The sequence below is a fragment of the Magnolia sinica genome, chromosome 18 (genome assembly GCF_029962835.1).
Source record: "Magnolia sinica isolate HGM2019 chromosome 18, MsV1, whole genome shotgun sequence".
Classification (NCBI taxonomy): Eukaryota; Viridiplantae; Streptophyta; class Magnoliopsida; order Magnoliales; family Magnoliaceae; genus Magnolia; species Magnolia sinica.
The window spans coordinates 245,670-260,880 of record NC_080590.1 but is presented as its reverse complement, the minus strand read 5'-3'; the positions used below and the strand labels follow the sequence as shown (position 1 = coordinate 260,880).

The 15,211-nt window shown below is 39.2% G+C and overlaps 1 protein-coding gene across 4 annotated transcripts in view; it reads right to left on the bottom strand.

The window, feature by feature from the left end:
• LOC131233306 (serine/threonine-protein kinase CTR1) overlaps positions 1 to 15,211 on the bottom strand; it is a 43,550-nt gene that overhangs the window by 15,825 nt on the left and 12,514 nt on the right. For all 4 annotated transcript variants that reach the window (XR_009165163.1, XR_009165164.1, XM_058229965.1 and 1 more), the window contains exons 2-7: positions 10,743 to 11,041; positions 10,507 to 10,651; positions 10,154 to 10,257; positions 4,215 to 4,423; positions 3,559 to 3,996; positions 2,998 to 3,038 (exon numbers count right to left, since the gene is read on the bottom strand). Coding sequence is in view for 2 of the 4 variants with exons in the window: in XM_058229965.1 (XP_058085948.1) it covers positions 2,998 to 3,038; positions 3,559 to 3,996; positions 4,215 to 4,423; positions 10,154 to 10,257; positions 10,507 to 10,651; positions 10,743 to 11,041 (1,236 nt within the window). In the remaining 2 variants the exon portion in view is untranslated. The remainder of the gene's footprint in view (positions 1 to 2,997; positions 3,039 to 3,558; positions 3,997 to 4,214; positions 4,424 to 10,153; positions 10,258 to 10,506; positions 10,652 to 10,742; positions 11,042 to 15,211) is intronic.

Below are 15,211 nucleotides of genomic sequence, written 5' to 3'. Positions count from 1 at the left end.
ACAACACGAGTGGGGGAAAAGTCAAAAGAAAAAATGAAACAAAGTACAGAATTAAAAATCATAATAGCAAAGCAATATGGACTCCTGAGATGCGGTACATGTGAAGGCCAAGGTGTGACATCCACCTCACAAATTAAGATGCTTCAAGAATATACTATAGAGCTTGAATAAATAGTATCACATAGATTTTTCTTTCTTTATAGGTAAAAGAAAGACCTTTATTAGAAAGAGAAAAAAGAGTTGCACCATTAGGAAACCATTCCAAAACCCCAAATCAGACTTGCGAATCTCACATGGTCCAGACCAATGTTTTAAGTATCAATGATATCGGTCGATATATCTTGTATCCCACCTATGCAATACGAAATGCACAAGTAATGAGATATATCCCACATGTTCGATCCGGTGATTATTTTAGATTTTCGATCCTCTTTTTTTTTCTTTTTTTTTCTTTTTGTAAATCATGTTAAATAAGTGTCGAATTGTTACAAATCCATGATTTTTCATATTTTGCATGAAAAAACATGGATTGGGAGCTTCGATTTCAAGATTTGGAGGAGATGGGCCAAGTTGCAGAAAATTGAAAAAAATCAGAAAAAATGCAATTTCTTGCAAATCAATTATAATCTGTCCCAATATAAAATCAAACATATATGTAACCAAATCTAGTGATTCTTCTTTTGCTTTTGAATGTATTGCTCGTGTTTCCACACATCTTCTTACATTTATAAATTATATGAATATACTTTGAATATATTTGCATCAATTCAATTAGACAACGCATAGATTTGGACCCCATACAAAGAAAACCTATTATGTGCACTTGTTTTTTGTAATGTTTTGATTTATAAGTGTGTATTGATGTCTTTTTTAACAATCACTGAAGTTTCATTGAAAAATTCAACCAATTTTGCAATATTTCCCCATGTTTCCAACAACAGCGATACATTACGCGATACAACTGATATATCCCATGTGATAATTGATACGTATCCATATTCCAAGGGTGCGATACGTAATGCGATATCTATATTTCGAATGTCGGTCCAGATGGTACGCCTCTGAAGTACCACCAGTAGATGTTAAAATTTATGATGGCACAATTTTAGTAGTTTCTTTAGATGTTGCATGCGTTTTGTACATTACTTATTAATTCCCTCCCTCCCTTTGTCCTCCCTCCCTCTTTACATGATGTCGATGTTTTGTCCTCCCTCCTTTACATGATGCAGATGTTTTGTCCTCCCTCTCCCCCTCATTTGTTTTTGACAACTAGACGCGTGCTTCATTGCATAGAGGTGCACAAGAGCACCTCCATGCCTTCCTCATTTCAACAACCTAGGCAGATAGGGTAGATAAGGTACAACCCGCATGTGACCATTCTTTAACTCTTAGGAGTCATTCAGCCCCCATACAGTCTGAATGAAAGCATAAGAGTTAATTGAAAACAGAGAAAGGTCAGTACCTTGGGTAGGAGTCCTTGCAACAAATATCCAAACATCATTTTGTTCTAGTGACATCAAAAGCTACTATTAAAACTCTTTCAAATCTATTAAATCTGCAATGTTCATTTAGGGCAGAAAGTTCTCACTAAGAAGCGAACCTTGTTGTAATAAACCTTTAGCAGGGAACTAGAAGCAACACTTTAACTGCCTCAACACATATAATCCAGTTCCCATCAAATTCGGGACAAGTTTCTACAATGATTAAAACTAATGTTTTCCATTGTTCGGACTATCCCCAATATTATCCGCATCTCCAGCTTGGTGATACCGATAACATTGGTAGTATCAGAAATTCTAGGTATTCGTGATATATTGCTAAGTATCGCCAATGTATTGATATTGCCGATGTATTGCCAATATTTTCGATTGTATAAATTTCAAGTCTCTTGTATCGCCAATATTTTTTACTATAAATTCCAGGTGTCGCTTGTATTGCCAGTGTATCAACGATATTTTGATAATACCGCCAATGTATCACCAATGCATCAATATCTCCAAAATTCTGCTTATTAAAATTTATATATATATATATATATATATATATATATATATATATATATATATATATATATATCAAATTATTTCATGGGCGCATGGCGGTATGATGAAATGCATGCCTGTATGCATGTGTATGCATTCACTCATGGATGGATGGATGGTTAGATGGATGTGTGTGTACAAGCATGGATGGATGGATCATGCATGTGTGTTTGCACGTATGTATGTGCCTGCATGGATGGATGATTAGATAGATCCATCATTGGCCTGTTTCCCTAAGTCAATGATACATGCTTTTAGGCCCCATTAAAGGTAAACTTATTATTTGATTCCTAAATATGCAAATGTGTCTTTTTCACTATTATTTGATTCTTAAATATGCTAATATGTGTATTTTAGCATCTCCTGAAGTTTCACTGAAAATTCCACCATTTTCCACATGTTTCCCCACATTTCCAAGAATCAACAATAATGATATTGTTTCCATATCCCCAGCCAGCAAAACTTGTAGCGATACCAATACCTCCAACATTGATGTTTTCCAAGGCATACTATTATCAGTTATAACAGCCAATTCCCAAAATGTCTGTTAGGTATTCTCCATAATATTATTGCTTCACAAAGAACGGGAAAAATAACCAGGAGCTACATCAATCAACGAAATAACAAGAATCGCCAAAAGTATGCATGCCTGCTTTAGTACTCTATGGGAGTTGCCAAAAGAGAGAACATAAAAATAAAATTAACTAATTAATTTATAAGAGTTACCTCAGAACATAACACATCCCACTAAGCCATCTCTACCAGTTAATACTGTTCAATATGTTTCTAGAAAATCTTACAACATCAACCCAAAGATAAAATTATGTAAAAATCTGCAATTGCTTCTTTGTAAAAGATGCACAATTCACATTCAGACAGAATTCTGCAAAAAAAAATGGAACTAGAAGCCTATAAATTTTCAAACATGAACAATAACAAAGGATAGAATGATTACCGATCCATGCCAATCAGCACGATGAACAGTTCCAAATGAACCTAAAAATACACAAAGTTGGTCAATTTCAAGTACACAGATCTTCAGAAAATTTTAAGATCAAAACTACATGGCATATGCATAAGAAGTGAGATAACCAGATCCATTTATGGGATATCAATCACCCTGCTAACTATGTAACAAGGACACACTTTTCTGAAATTGTCCTATAATGACACAGACATGTCCGATACTCCCAGATACAGTTTGTATGTAAAGAAACTTTTCTAAATTATTTATTAATATTTTATATTTTTGGGATATTCTTTTACATATAAATAACTGATTTTGAGTTATTACTCATATTATTGTTTATGACTGAGATTTTTTTACTTAAATAATTACAATATACTATTTAAATATACTAATTTATTATTTAATATAATTGTATTTAAGTGTCAGAGAAACTGACTTTAAATGTGACCGTGTTCAACAGCCCATATCCATGTCCAACACTGACCCATGGATTAGCGTACTACGTAGCCCACCTGTGTTTTCAGATGTTAAATAAATTAAAAATACCTGCTCCTATTCGCTCCTTTAGGACAAGATCGCTCCATGGTATGTCCAAGTCATCTACTTCAAGAGACAATTCGCTATCTGATCTTTTTGGTACCACTTGAGAACTCCCGATGAGCCTTAGCTCTTTATTCTTATCTGTCCTTGGATTAGAAATGGCTATCATTGGTGGAATCTCTCTTTGTCGCTGCACATTTTTTGGTGAATGGTCTTCAACAAAACGTTGTGGAACCATACCATTCTGTGAATTTTGCCATTTTTGAAACTGAGTTTCGTCATCACGGCTATCTGGTCGAGCAACTCCTTGATTGGGCTTTGGCAGAAGAGAATTTTCGTCATTGTTGATTGATACAGGCAGTGAGTAGTTCATATCTTCATGCTTCCTGTCCAAAGGCCCGGGAAATGATGGGTCTGTAGCATCTCCCTGACCAGAAGCACTACCTGCATAATGAAATCATGCATTGGGTGCATGTGTTTGAGTGAGAGAGAGAGAGAGAGAGAGAGAGAGAGAGAGAGAGAGAGAGAGAGAGATTATAGAGCAGACTTCATCTAATCAAGATTGCATTATCAAAACAGGTTACTCAAACATGAGTTACATGACACTAGCATGGGTCATCTTTCAGCATGGCTGCATAAAGAATATAACCCAAGGGAATTACCTGCAGAAGCATCATCAAATATGAGATTTAGTGATTGACAGTCTGAGAAATATTGCTTGGCTAAAGATCTGAAGTTCTGAGCAATTCCAACGGTTTTGAATCTCGGAAGACGCAAAGGAGAAGAAATTAAGATGGAAGATGGGCCATTGAGTAAGGAATCAGGCTCACATAAGGATCCTGGGTTCCCGATCAAATCAACTAAATATTCTCTGCAAGCGAAAAAATATAAAAATTCAGGGACTTGAAATCAAGTTCCTATATCAACGTTACTGCATTAGAAATCATGTCACTGCTAAATGGAACTTTAGACTTTAGTCAAGCAATCTACACTAAGCAATACTTAACTTGAAACTAACACAATTATTACAAATGAAGCAAAGAAATAATAATGAGGTATTACATGATGCTTGATCAAAAGAAATAATGCTTTTTGTTCAACCCAGCAAAGTATTTGGTGAGACCCGCCTTTTGGTAAGCTAAGCTGCTTTTACTAGTAAGCTAAGCTGTTCTCCCCATTAAGATGACCCTAACCATCTAATAGAAATAGACAGCTACAATCACTGGCCGGCATTTCACCAAACGCCCATCTGGGATCATCTTGTAAGGGAGATTTTTGGGTATCCCATATCCACCTTGTACTGACCATGTGAATGACTTGAATCACCAGAAGGTGTGTCCCATTTGTACCATTTATTGGGAAGAGCATATGCCCAATCAAAGATTGTATAACTCCTCCATAATTAAATAAAGTTTTTAAGATATAACTGCTCCCTTCTGCATACACTGCAAAAACCACCCACATATGCGTATTTGTAATTAAAAAAAAAAAACCATCCCTTTTTCGTATCATGCAAACTAAGCCTTGGGTTACTTTTTTTTTCTAATGGAAATAGTGATGCTGTTAAGTATTTTTCTATCATCCTTGCCCAAAAACTAAAACCCATTACCCCCAAATGGGGAGAGAGAGAGAGAGAGAGAGAGAGAGAGAGAGAGAGAGAGAGAGAGAGTTCCTCATCTTCTTCTTGGAGAACAAATAGAGTGAGGGGAGAGACGCCAGAAGAGAGAAAGAGAGAGAGAGAGATGGATGGCGGAAGGGAAAGAGATGGCACAAGAAAGTGGGGGCTGATAGAATGGAGTTTTGGAGATGGAGGTTGGTTGAAGTTAGTGAGAGAAATTGAGTGGAAGCAAACTAGCCATTACCTCTTTCAACTAACCTGAATTAACTCAAAAGTAACATAACATTGCAAAAACAGAGCGTATTTACAAATACAGGAACTACATGCAGGGGTTTATTTGCAAAAAGTTGGGAGGTTTATTTGCAGTATCCCTAACAGGTAGGCAGCATATGAAAAAGAATATTTTTTTATTTTTATTTTAAAGTAAACTTGACCTTCATGCTTTCGCCAAGGAATCTAGAATTTTAGATACCAATTGACCAGTAAATAACACTGCATCAACTCTTAATCTTTAAAAAAATAATAATAATAACATGTCGACTTTATTTCATTTCCTTGTACAACACGTTGACCACTATTAATGAGCACACATCGGGCAAACTGGGGTTGTTATTCTTGTGATAATCTTTCTTCCATTAGAAATCTGATCTCCCAATGAACATTAAGATGAAGCTCATTCTGGATTCTCTGCGGTTTATTTGATATTCGATGTTGAATTTGTTCAACTCACCTTTGTATTTAGAATTTTTGAGGGGTAAGTTCTTTATGGGCCCCCTTGGTAAGGGTAATTTTTACTAGAGAAGGTCACAAGTCGAACCAGTTGCAACACAAGTTACGGTCCACCTAGCAGATTACTTCCAACCTGTAAAGTGAATTCGACATCCAACCCTTCCAATAAGTTGGCTCACCTTGTGCAAAAAACAGCCTCATTTACTCATAAAGTGGGACATGAGGTAGAAGATAATAACAATTGATAAATAGCAAATTGCAAGTGCAGTCCAATTTCTACAAAGTCCTATTGTCGGATGAGGGGTGGAAAAGACCTCGTTTGGATCAGTCAGGTTTTAATACGATGTCACCAATGGAAGCAGATAACTTGGAAAAGCCATTCTCGACGGAGGAAATCAAGGTGGCAGTGGATTTAATGGAAGGAGACAAAGCACTAGGCCCAAATGGCTTTCCTTTAGCTTTCTTCCCAAGGGTGGAGACATGGAGTACCATAATTGGTGTCTTCCCTAAACCCTCCTTATAAATAGATCCTACCCCAGAAGGGTGAGAGCCATAGACATAGAAAGCCTTGGACATCCCCCTTATGGGTATCATTTCCAGAGAGAGAGAGGGAGAGAGAATTCCATCTCTCCCTCCCATCTCATCACAGGTTTCCATATGTGGACAGCATGCGTTATCTTCGGCTCTACTCTAGAGTTGGCCTGATTGGCTCTCATCTCTCCTCAATTGCGATAGATCAAGCAGAGAATTCCTGGTTTGGACGATTATAAAACGAGGATCCTTTAGGGTTAATACACAATCAAATCGTTTTGAAAAGTTTTAAAATTCCGCCGCATTTCCAAAATCCTAAGGGTGTGTTTGGACAGACAGTTTTAGAGGTATTAGGTGGGATGGGATCATGCGATCCACCGTCCGATCCTATGCTTGTGTTTGGACAGACGTATTGCAAGGAACTGCCATAACTATCGGTTATAACCAGTGTTCGAATTATCTCTGATATTATTTTTATCTCCAGCTCAGCGATACCGATAACGCTGGTAGTATTAGAAATTCCGGGTATTAACAATGTATCGCTAAGTATCGCTAACATATCAATACCGTTAATGTAATCGCCAATATTTTCAACTATGTAAATTCTAGGTGTCGCTTGTATTGCCAATGCATCAATATCACCAATATTTTCGACTATATAAATTCTAGGTAATGCTTGTATCCTAAGTGTATCAACGATATTTCAATAGTAAATTTTTATTTTAATTTTTTTCATGGGTACATGGTTGTATGTAGTGTTCAATTTGTCATTGATAGCGCGATATTGAGACCACAATCTTTATTTTCCTTTCCAATTGTTGATGATTTCTTTGAAATATCACGTGTTGTTGATATTTTGCAATATCAATGGATGTTTGGATGGGATGGTTACAACACATGCTTTTAAGGCCCCATTAAATGCTTGATTACCAGCTTTGATGAAAAATGCATTCCATGGTAACGCACTGTTTCACATATCCATGGGGTTGAAAGTGTAAACCCATGTCCACGCCAAACGGGTAAAGTGGATAGGTGATGGAATTTGTGTAATCCCATGAGAAAACCAAACATGACATCGGCGCTGATCCCAGGATGTCACAAACTCCACCTATCCAAACAAGTCGGTGGAAATTCCATGGTATTGAAACTATGAAGACTTAAACTAGTGAAGAAAAACATAAGGTGGCGCAGAGTATCTTTAATAGACTGGAGCAAACCAAGAAAAATTCATCACCGTAGGAGCACTTCCAGCTGCTATACCACTGCTAGAGGCTTCAGTTCTCTGTTGAGTGATATATCAGTCAATTGGAAATAAATCTATTACAAAAGTGTATGAAAGGCAGAACAGTTGAATTCCCCAAGAAAAAGATAACAGGAATCATCAGTCCACTCCATGTTTCATTTGAACAATATATATCAGACTTAGTAACTAGATAATACTGAATCAAGTGTGTGTTAGGAAAAAGGAAAGGGAAGAAAAAACATTATTTAGCGGTTGTTTGGCATCTCTACTAATAAGAGCTTGTTTACTTATTCTAAAAAAATAAGCTCTTATTTTGAAAATAGACTGTTTGGTAAAACTCTAATTTTATCACTTAATTTTTTAGAAACTAGCTAAAAAGCTCTTTAAAATATGTGATTTGGCTTAAGCGAGTACACATTTTTTACTAATTTTTTGACAAGTTTGTCCTTAAACTTTTCAAGTAATTCCCATCTTGCCCTCTTCTTCTCTTTACAATATCTCCTAAGTAGGCCCACATGATGAATGACCTATCTTGAAGGTGGGGCCCCAAATGATGAATGGTCCACATCAAGGTGGGGCCCCAAATGATGAATGGTCCACATCAAGGTGCGCCCACATATTGCACAGTCACATCAGAGGTGGCCCCCACATGATGGATGGCCCAAATCGAAGAGTGGCCCGACATGATGGATGATCCACATCAAGCGGGGCCCACCCTAATGGATGGCCCACATCAAAAGGTGGGACCCACATGATGAACAACACATATCAAGGGTTGGGCCCCACATGATGAACAACCCATATCAAAGGTGGGACCGACATGATGGATAGTGGACATCAAAGGTGGGTCCCACATGATGGACTATCCACATCAAGTGGGCCACACATGATAGATGGTCCACAACAAAGGCGGGACCCACACAATAGATGGAGGACATCAAAGGCAGGTCCCACGTGATGGATGGCCCAAATCAAAATGTGGCCCCGCATGGACTATCCACATAGTGGGCCCCACATAATAGATGGTCCACAACAAAGGTGAGACCCACGTGGTGGATGGTGGACATCAAAGGTTGGCCCGCATGATGAACGGCCCATATTGAAGATGGAGTCGCACATGATGAATGGTCCACATCAAGGGGGCCCATATAATGCGGGAGCAGATTAGGTGAGACCCCGGATCCACCGAGGTGGGTGGGACCCCTGACTATGGGGCCCACTGTGATGTATGCGACTACATCCACATTGTCCATCCGTATTGAAAGCTCATTTTAGGGCATGATCTAAAAAAATGAAGCAGATCCAAATCTTAGGTGGACCATAATATGGGAAACAATGGTAATCGACTATTAAAAACTTCTCATGGGCCACAAAAGTTTTGGATCAAGCTGATATTTGCGTGGTCTATTCATCCAAATCTTGTGACCTTATCAATAGGTTGGATGGAAAATAAACATTTAGATGCCCCCCATGAAGTTTTTAATGGTGGGGATTCAATCTCTATTGTTTCATGTGGTATGGTACACATAAGATTTGGATCTACTTCATTTTTGGGATCATGCCATAAAATGAGCTTTCAAAACGGTTTGACGGTGCGGATTTAAGGCACATACATCACTGTGAGCCCCACAGTCAGGGGTCCCACCCACTCGACGGATCCGGGGCCTCACCTAATCTGCTCTGCATAATGCACAGTTCACATCAAAGGTGGGCCCTGCTTGATGGACAATCCACTTTGAAAGTATGGCCTGCACGATGGACACATCAAATGTAGACTCCACGTGATGGGTGATGGGTAGTGGACATTGAAGGGCCCCCCACGTAAAGGACAACTAGCATTTATGGTGGGCCCCACATGATGGATGGCCTACAACAAGGTGGGACCCTAATGATGAATGGTCCACATCCAAGATAGGCCTTGCATGATGGACGGTCCACCTTGAAGGTTTGGCTCACACGATGGGCGGTCCACATCAAAGGTGGGCTCCATTTGATGGACAATCCACATCAAATGTCCGACATAATGGATGGCCTAAATGCCTTAAAATATGAAGATTGTAGCCATCCATTCTTTTGCCATTTGGGGCATGGTCCATCTATGGTGAGATCCATCAAAACAACCATCCGGATCGCTCTTGCAATGGAGTTTTTGTAATCTTTAAAAATGGCATCAACTACCAACCAAAAAAAAAAAAAAACTTATTTAAATATTTTGCCAAACATCCTTATTTCAAATAATAGCTTTTTTCGATTTTTAAAAAGTGATTGTACCAAACGAACTAATTTAAAACAAAAGCTAGAACAAAAAGAGCTTATTAGAGTAGCTCTCATTGAAAAAGCTCTTATAGAATTAGAGTAAAGATGCCAAACAAGCCCTTAATGTTGCCAAAAATTCAGAAGTAAGCTTGTAAACCTTGCGAGGTGATAGAAAATCATTGAATCATTCTATCTATTGAAGATTATCAATCAACACTGCATACCTCTCAAAGCCAAACCGCACTAGACAGGATGTAGCATCATCTCTTCTACAATATTTGCAACCTTTTGCAATTCGGCAAGGTAAATCAATTGCATCTGCTAACACCTGCAAAAACCATATTAGCTAACACCATAAATTACTCTTGACAGAAAGCAAGTTAGCCGAAAAATCATTTATTTTGCATAAAAGTATAATAACATACACAAAACCAAACAGGAACCCAAGCGGTGTATTAGTGCTAAAATCATTTCGTGATTACAAGTGTGTCTGTGCTTAGCAACTTCAATTTTCAAATTGGTACAGAACATGTATAATAATAAATAAAATAAAATAAAAGATAGGATGATATTTTACTTTGAACAGCAGAGCACGATGCCGGCAGAGACCAACAGATAGGCTACCCACTGGAAACACAATAGACCCTAAACAATCCTTGAGAGTATCGCTGCAGTGCTGCCAGCGAGGAACTAAAGAACCTTCTCCAGCAGAAGCTGCACCCCTTGTGACAGCAATAAAATGCTGTTACCAGAAGAATCACAAGAATAGATAACATTTGGTCACTAACAAGTAGACTGGTGTAGATAACTCACCCCATCCGTCTGCAGATGAGCTTCGCAAGCTCGTCAACCACCTCCTTTGTGGTAAAACAACCACATGAAAGGCTGACTACCTTATTTTCAAGTTCCTTCAAACCAGGATCGCCCCGTTTATCGATCAAAACCACTTCAACTGACGAATCACTAGGACTCATAGCCTTCAGTGATTCGATTGATGGGATCCGGCCGTTTTCTTGCAGATCAGTGCACACAGTCCATACATATGGATCCATTCCCTGAATCAGGTAAAACCCATCTGGTACCTTATCATAGTAAGATAGGCAGCCATTTACCTGATGGGCATGCAAAGTTTATCATAAGACTGATGCAAATGTAAGTAGGAAAAAAAAAAACCTATCATGGAAAAGTAATCAGAAGTTCATGAAGGTGATCAGCATTGATACTGTAAAATGACAAGATTTGATATAGAAGTGTTTCTAATCTTGTTAGCTCTTCTTAGTGTCTTCCTGAGTTCTTAAATATCTTGCTTTTGCTTCTAATAAATTTGCCTCACTTGCCAAAAAAGACCTAGGGTGAATTTGGATCTTCTAGCAATCTGTAACAGCAAATATGTTATTCTGCCCAAATCAACAATGTTGTCTGCTCAACCCAGCATTTTCTGTTCATTATCTAGCATTTTTAATAAGGTTATATGATGCTCAATCAAATAAAACAACAGTTTTGTTCATCCCAGCAACTATAAAGGTGGTCACACCTTTTCGATATATACTTTGTTGATCAAGTAGACCTTGTCGTAACTCATGAGATGAGCCATGACCCAATATTTCCCTTGGTATATGATCCCAACCATCTGACAAAAATAGGCAATCACAAAAAACGGAGGAGCATATTTAACAGGGAACCAACCGGGTGGTTAGGATCATTTGCGAGGGGACACTTTTGTGGTATCTCCCATCCACCATGTGCCCGCCATCTAAGCTTTTCAGATAACCAATTGATGTTCCTACACATACAGTTTGAAGAGCCAAGCAAATGGTTGGCTGAACATTGCAAATCACCTCATTTTTTTAATATGTTTGAAAAGCCTTGCATGCTGCTACCATGATAGATGAAACCAAATACAAGCAGCCTAGTATATATTACATATGTATGCATGCATGCATGTGCGTGCACTTGGGATGAAATGGAGATATCTGATGCCCGCTTGTATCTCCTCAGCAGTCAGCGCACTACTCAATATTGATTAACAGAAGCCCAAAAGGTTTCTTCAGGGGAACGAGAGGTGTCCGACGAGGGATCCATTGTCACTGTGCTTAATTATTGTGATCGCAGGAGCATTAAGTAGAATGACAGATAAGGCAACTGAGATGGGATTGATGAAAGGCTTCGAGGTCGAAAGAAACAGCATACAGATACTTCATCTACAGTATGCCGACAATACACTTCTATTATGTGAAGTTAAGAAGGAGCAGGTAGCCAACCTGAAAAAGGTGGTAACTTGGTTCGAAATTGAATCAGTGCGTAAGATCAGTGAACTAAAAAAGTGAAATGGTCAGGATACAGTTAAATGATGAGGAGCTACAGGAAGTGGTCAATATCTTCAAGTGTGGGGCAGGATTTTACTAGATACGTATCCTGGACTTCCCCTTTGTATTGGCAAACCAGCAGAAAGTTTATGGGACCTGGTGATAGAAAGCATTGAAAGAATAGTCTTCGTGGAAAAGCCGGCATCTTTGTTTGGAGGGTCACATTACACTGATAAAGGGGATCTTGTCAAACATGGCAACTTACTTTATGTCAATGTTCAAATGCCCAGCTGGAGTTGTTCATCAATTGAAAGACTTCAGAGGGACTTCCTATGGAAAGGAATGGAATACGGGAAGTGATATCATTCGGTGAAATTGGAACGAGGTATGCAACCCATCAGAAATTGGAGGTATGGGCATCAAAGACTTGTCTGTCGTGAAATATGAACTCCTGAGTAAATGGCTTTGGAAATTTGGATATGAATAATATCATGGCAACTTACTTTATGTCAATGTTCAAACTTCAAATGCCCAGCTGGAGTTGTTCATCAATTGAAAGACTTCAGAGGGACTTCCTATGGAAAGGAATGGAATACGGGAAGTGATATCATTCGGTGAAATTGGAACGAGGTATGCAACCCATCAGAAATTGGAGGTATGGGCATCAAAGACTTGTCTGTCGTGAAATATGAACTCCTGAGTAAATGGCTTTGGAAACTTGGATATGAATAATATGCCTCGTTGAAACAAGTAATAAGGGATAAGTACGGCACACAAGAAGGGGGTTGGTTCACCAAAGAGTCGACCTTGTGCTGGGGCATTAGGATTTAGGAGTATGGAAAGCAGTGATGGAAAAGCAACATGAGTTCCACAAAGGCGTCTCCTATGTAGTAGGAGACAATCCACAGATTCAGTTTTGGGAAAGACTCATGATGCAATATGAGGCCATTAGGTGAGGTCTTCAGAAAACCTTCATAATCATTTATTGGGCCCACCGAGATGTGGTTCACAAATCCGGCCCATCAATTGTGTGTGTCCTACTTGGATGAGGGGTCAGACCAAGTTTCAGCAGCATCCAAAACTCAGGCAGGCCCCACCAAGTGCTTTTATATGTTTTAGGCATGTCTTCACATGGTTGTAAATGGTATGGCCCACATGAGTTCCTTGTACAGCTGATGTTTTTAGATATCCCATAACCCAAAGGGGATCCATCAAATGCGCGATGTTGATGTTGGACACACAAAACGGTGGGGCCCAGACAGCTCGACTTCATGGGAAGTTCCCGTGAGGTCGACCTCATAGTACCATGTGTATATATATATATATGGGGAAATGATTCCATTGTAACGTTTACAGGCTGTGAAGCTCACCCGGCCACCTCTGGTTGTACGTGCAACCGATGCCTATTTACATCAGAAGTCAGGACTCCATTTGTCATGGCTATCTAATCGAAATCCTCCACTTTATGGGCACACGGGTACCCTAACTTGAGGCACAAAGGTATATAACACCCATCTTTATGAGAGCCGATATCAAAGAGAACTTCCTGTTTAGGTTCCATTTCTAATTTTTAGTGTTCATGCCCTCCTGGATAAATTATCCGCATAAATTGAAAAAATCCTTAACCTCCTCATCCTTTAGATTACTTCCCAAAGATTCTCTAGTTAGACGCCACATTGAAAAGCCTTGGAGACCTTAGAGCCAAGGGCTTCTCTCCAACCAAAGCATACTCTTAGAAGTTAATATTCTCCTTGCTTTTAAATTGTACCAAATGCCTTCTTTAAAGACCTAACCCACCCACTTTACATTGTTCCACCCGACTACTTTTTTTCCAGACACCGGCGTCCTTACCTTGTTTCATTCCTTTCAAGTTCCAAACCTGCTTGGCAATGCCATATTTGCAACCCATAACCTTCCTCCATAAGACATTCAATACCTCCCCAAATCTCCACCACCATTTGTTAAGAAGGCTCAATTTCTTTCTCGAACTCTCTAACTCCCAAATTCCCCACGTTCTTGTACATTTAGACGTCTTCTTTTTTATGAGATGGTATTTGCAATTTCTCCTATTCCCTCCCAAAGAAATCCCCTTTGAAGCTTCTCCAACTTCTTTGCCACTGCCATCGGGATTTGAAAAGAGAAAGACAGTGGCATGGAAGGTTTGAACAAGTGACCTTTATGAGAATGATGTGCCCCCAAAAGACCTGGTTTGTTTTCCATGATGCTAATCATTTTCTGGACCTCTCAATCACGATCCAGATGGTGAAGGAATTCAAATTAGCCCCTAACTCAAGCCTTGGACAGCAAACAGGAAGACGATCCACCTTCTTCTTTTTTTGAAAGATTTTTTTTAAGGGTGAAACTTTTATTAAAAAGAACCAACAAAACAAAGAAACAGAAAGTAGAGAAAACACAAAACAAACTACAGTCAAGACAGACTGTTGAAAAGAACAAAGGGGCTACATCCCTGCTCAGTCTGATAACAACGAAACGATTCCAAAAAATTTTGCTTGGTTGGGTCTAGACGTATTCTGAAAGCACCGCTTGTTTCTTTCTCCCCACAAGGTCCACCAAATAACAAGCAGAGAGAGAAGCCATTTGGAACGATTGACGTTCCCACTGCCTCCACCATGTCATGCCCAAAAAAGAACCCAAATTGTCCTTGGCATCAACCACTTCAACCCAAACTCTATAAGAAAGAAATCCCAAATCTCTCTCACAAATGAGCCGAAGATGAAAAGGTGATCCACAGTTTCTTCATCATGATTGCACATACATCACATATTAGGTATTAACATAGATCTCTTTTGTAAGTTGTCAATCGTAAGAACCTGATGCAGGGGCATTTTCACACCGGGCTCGAGTGGGGTAGCCTGTGGGATGCAGGGACACACTCGAGGTGGGCGGCCTATGTGAGGTGGGTGGCTAGTGTGAAGTGGGCCCATGTAAAGTGGGGCCCACGAGGAGGGTTTGGCC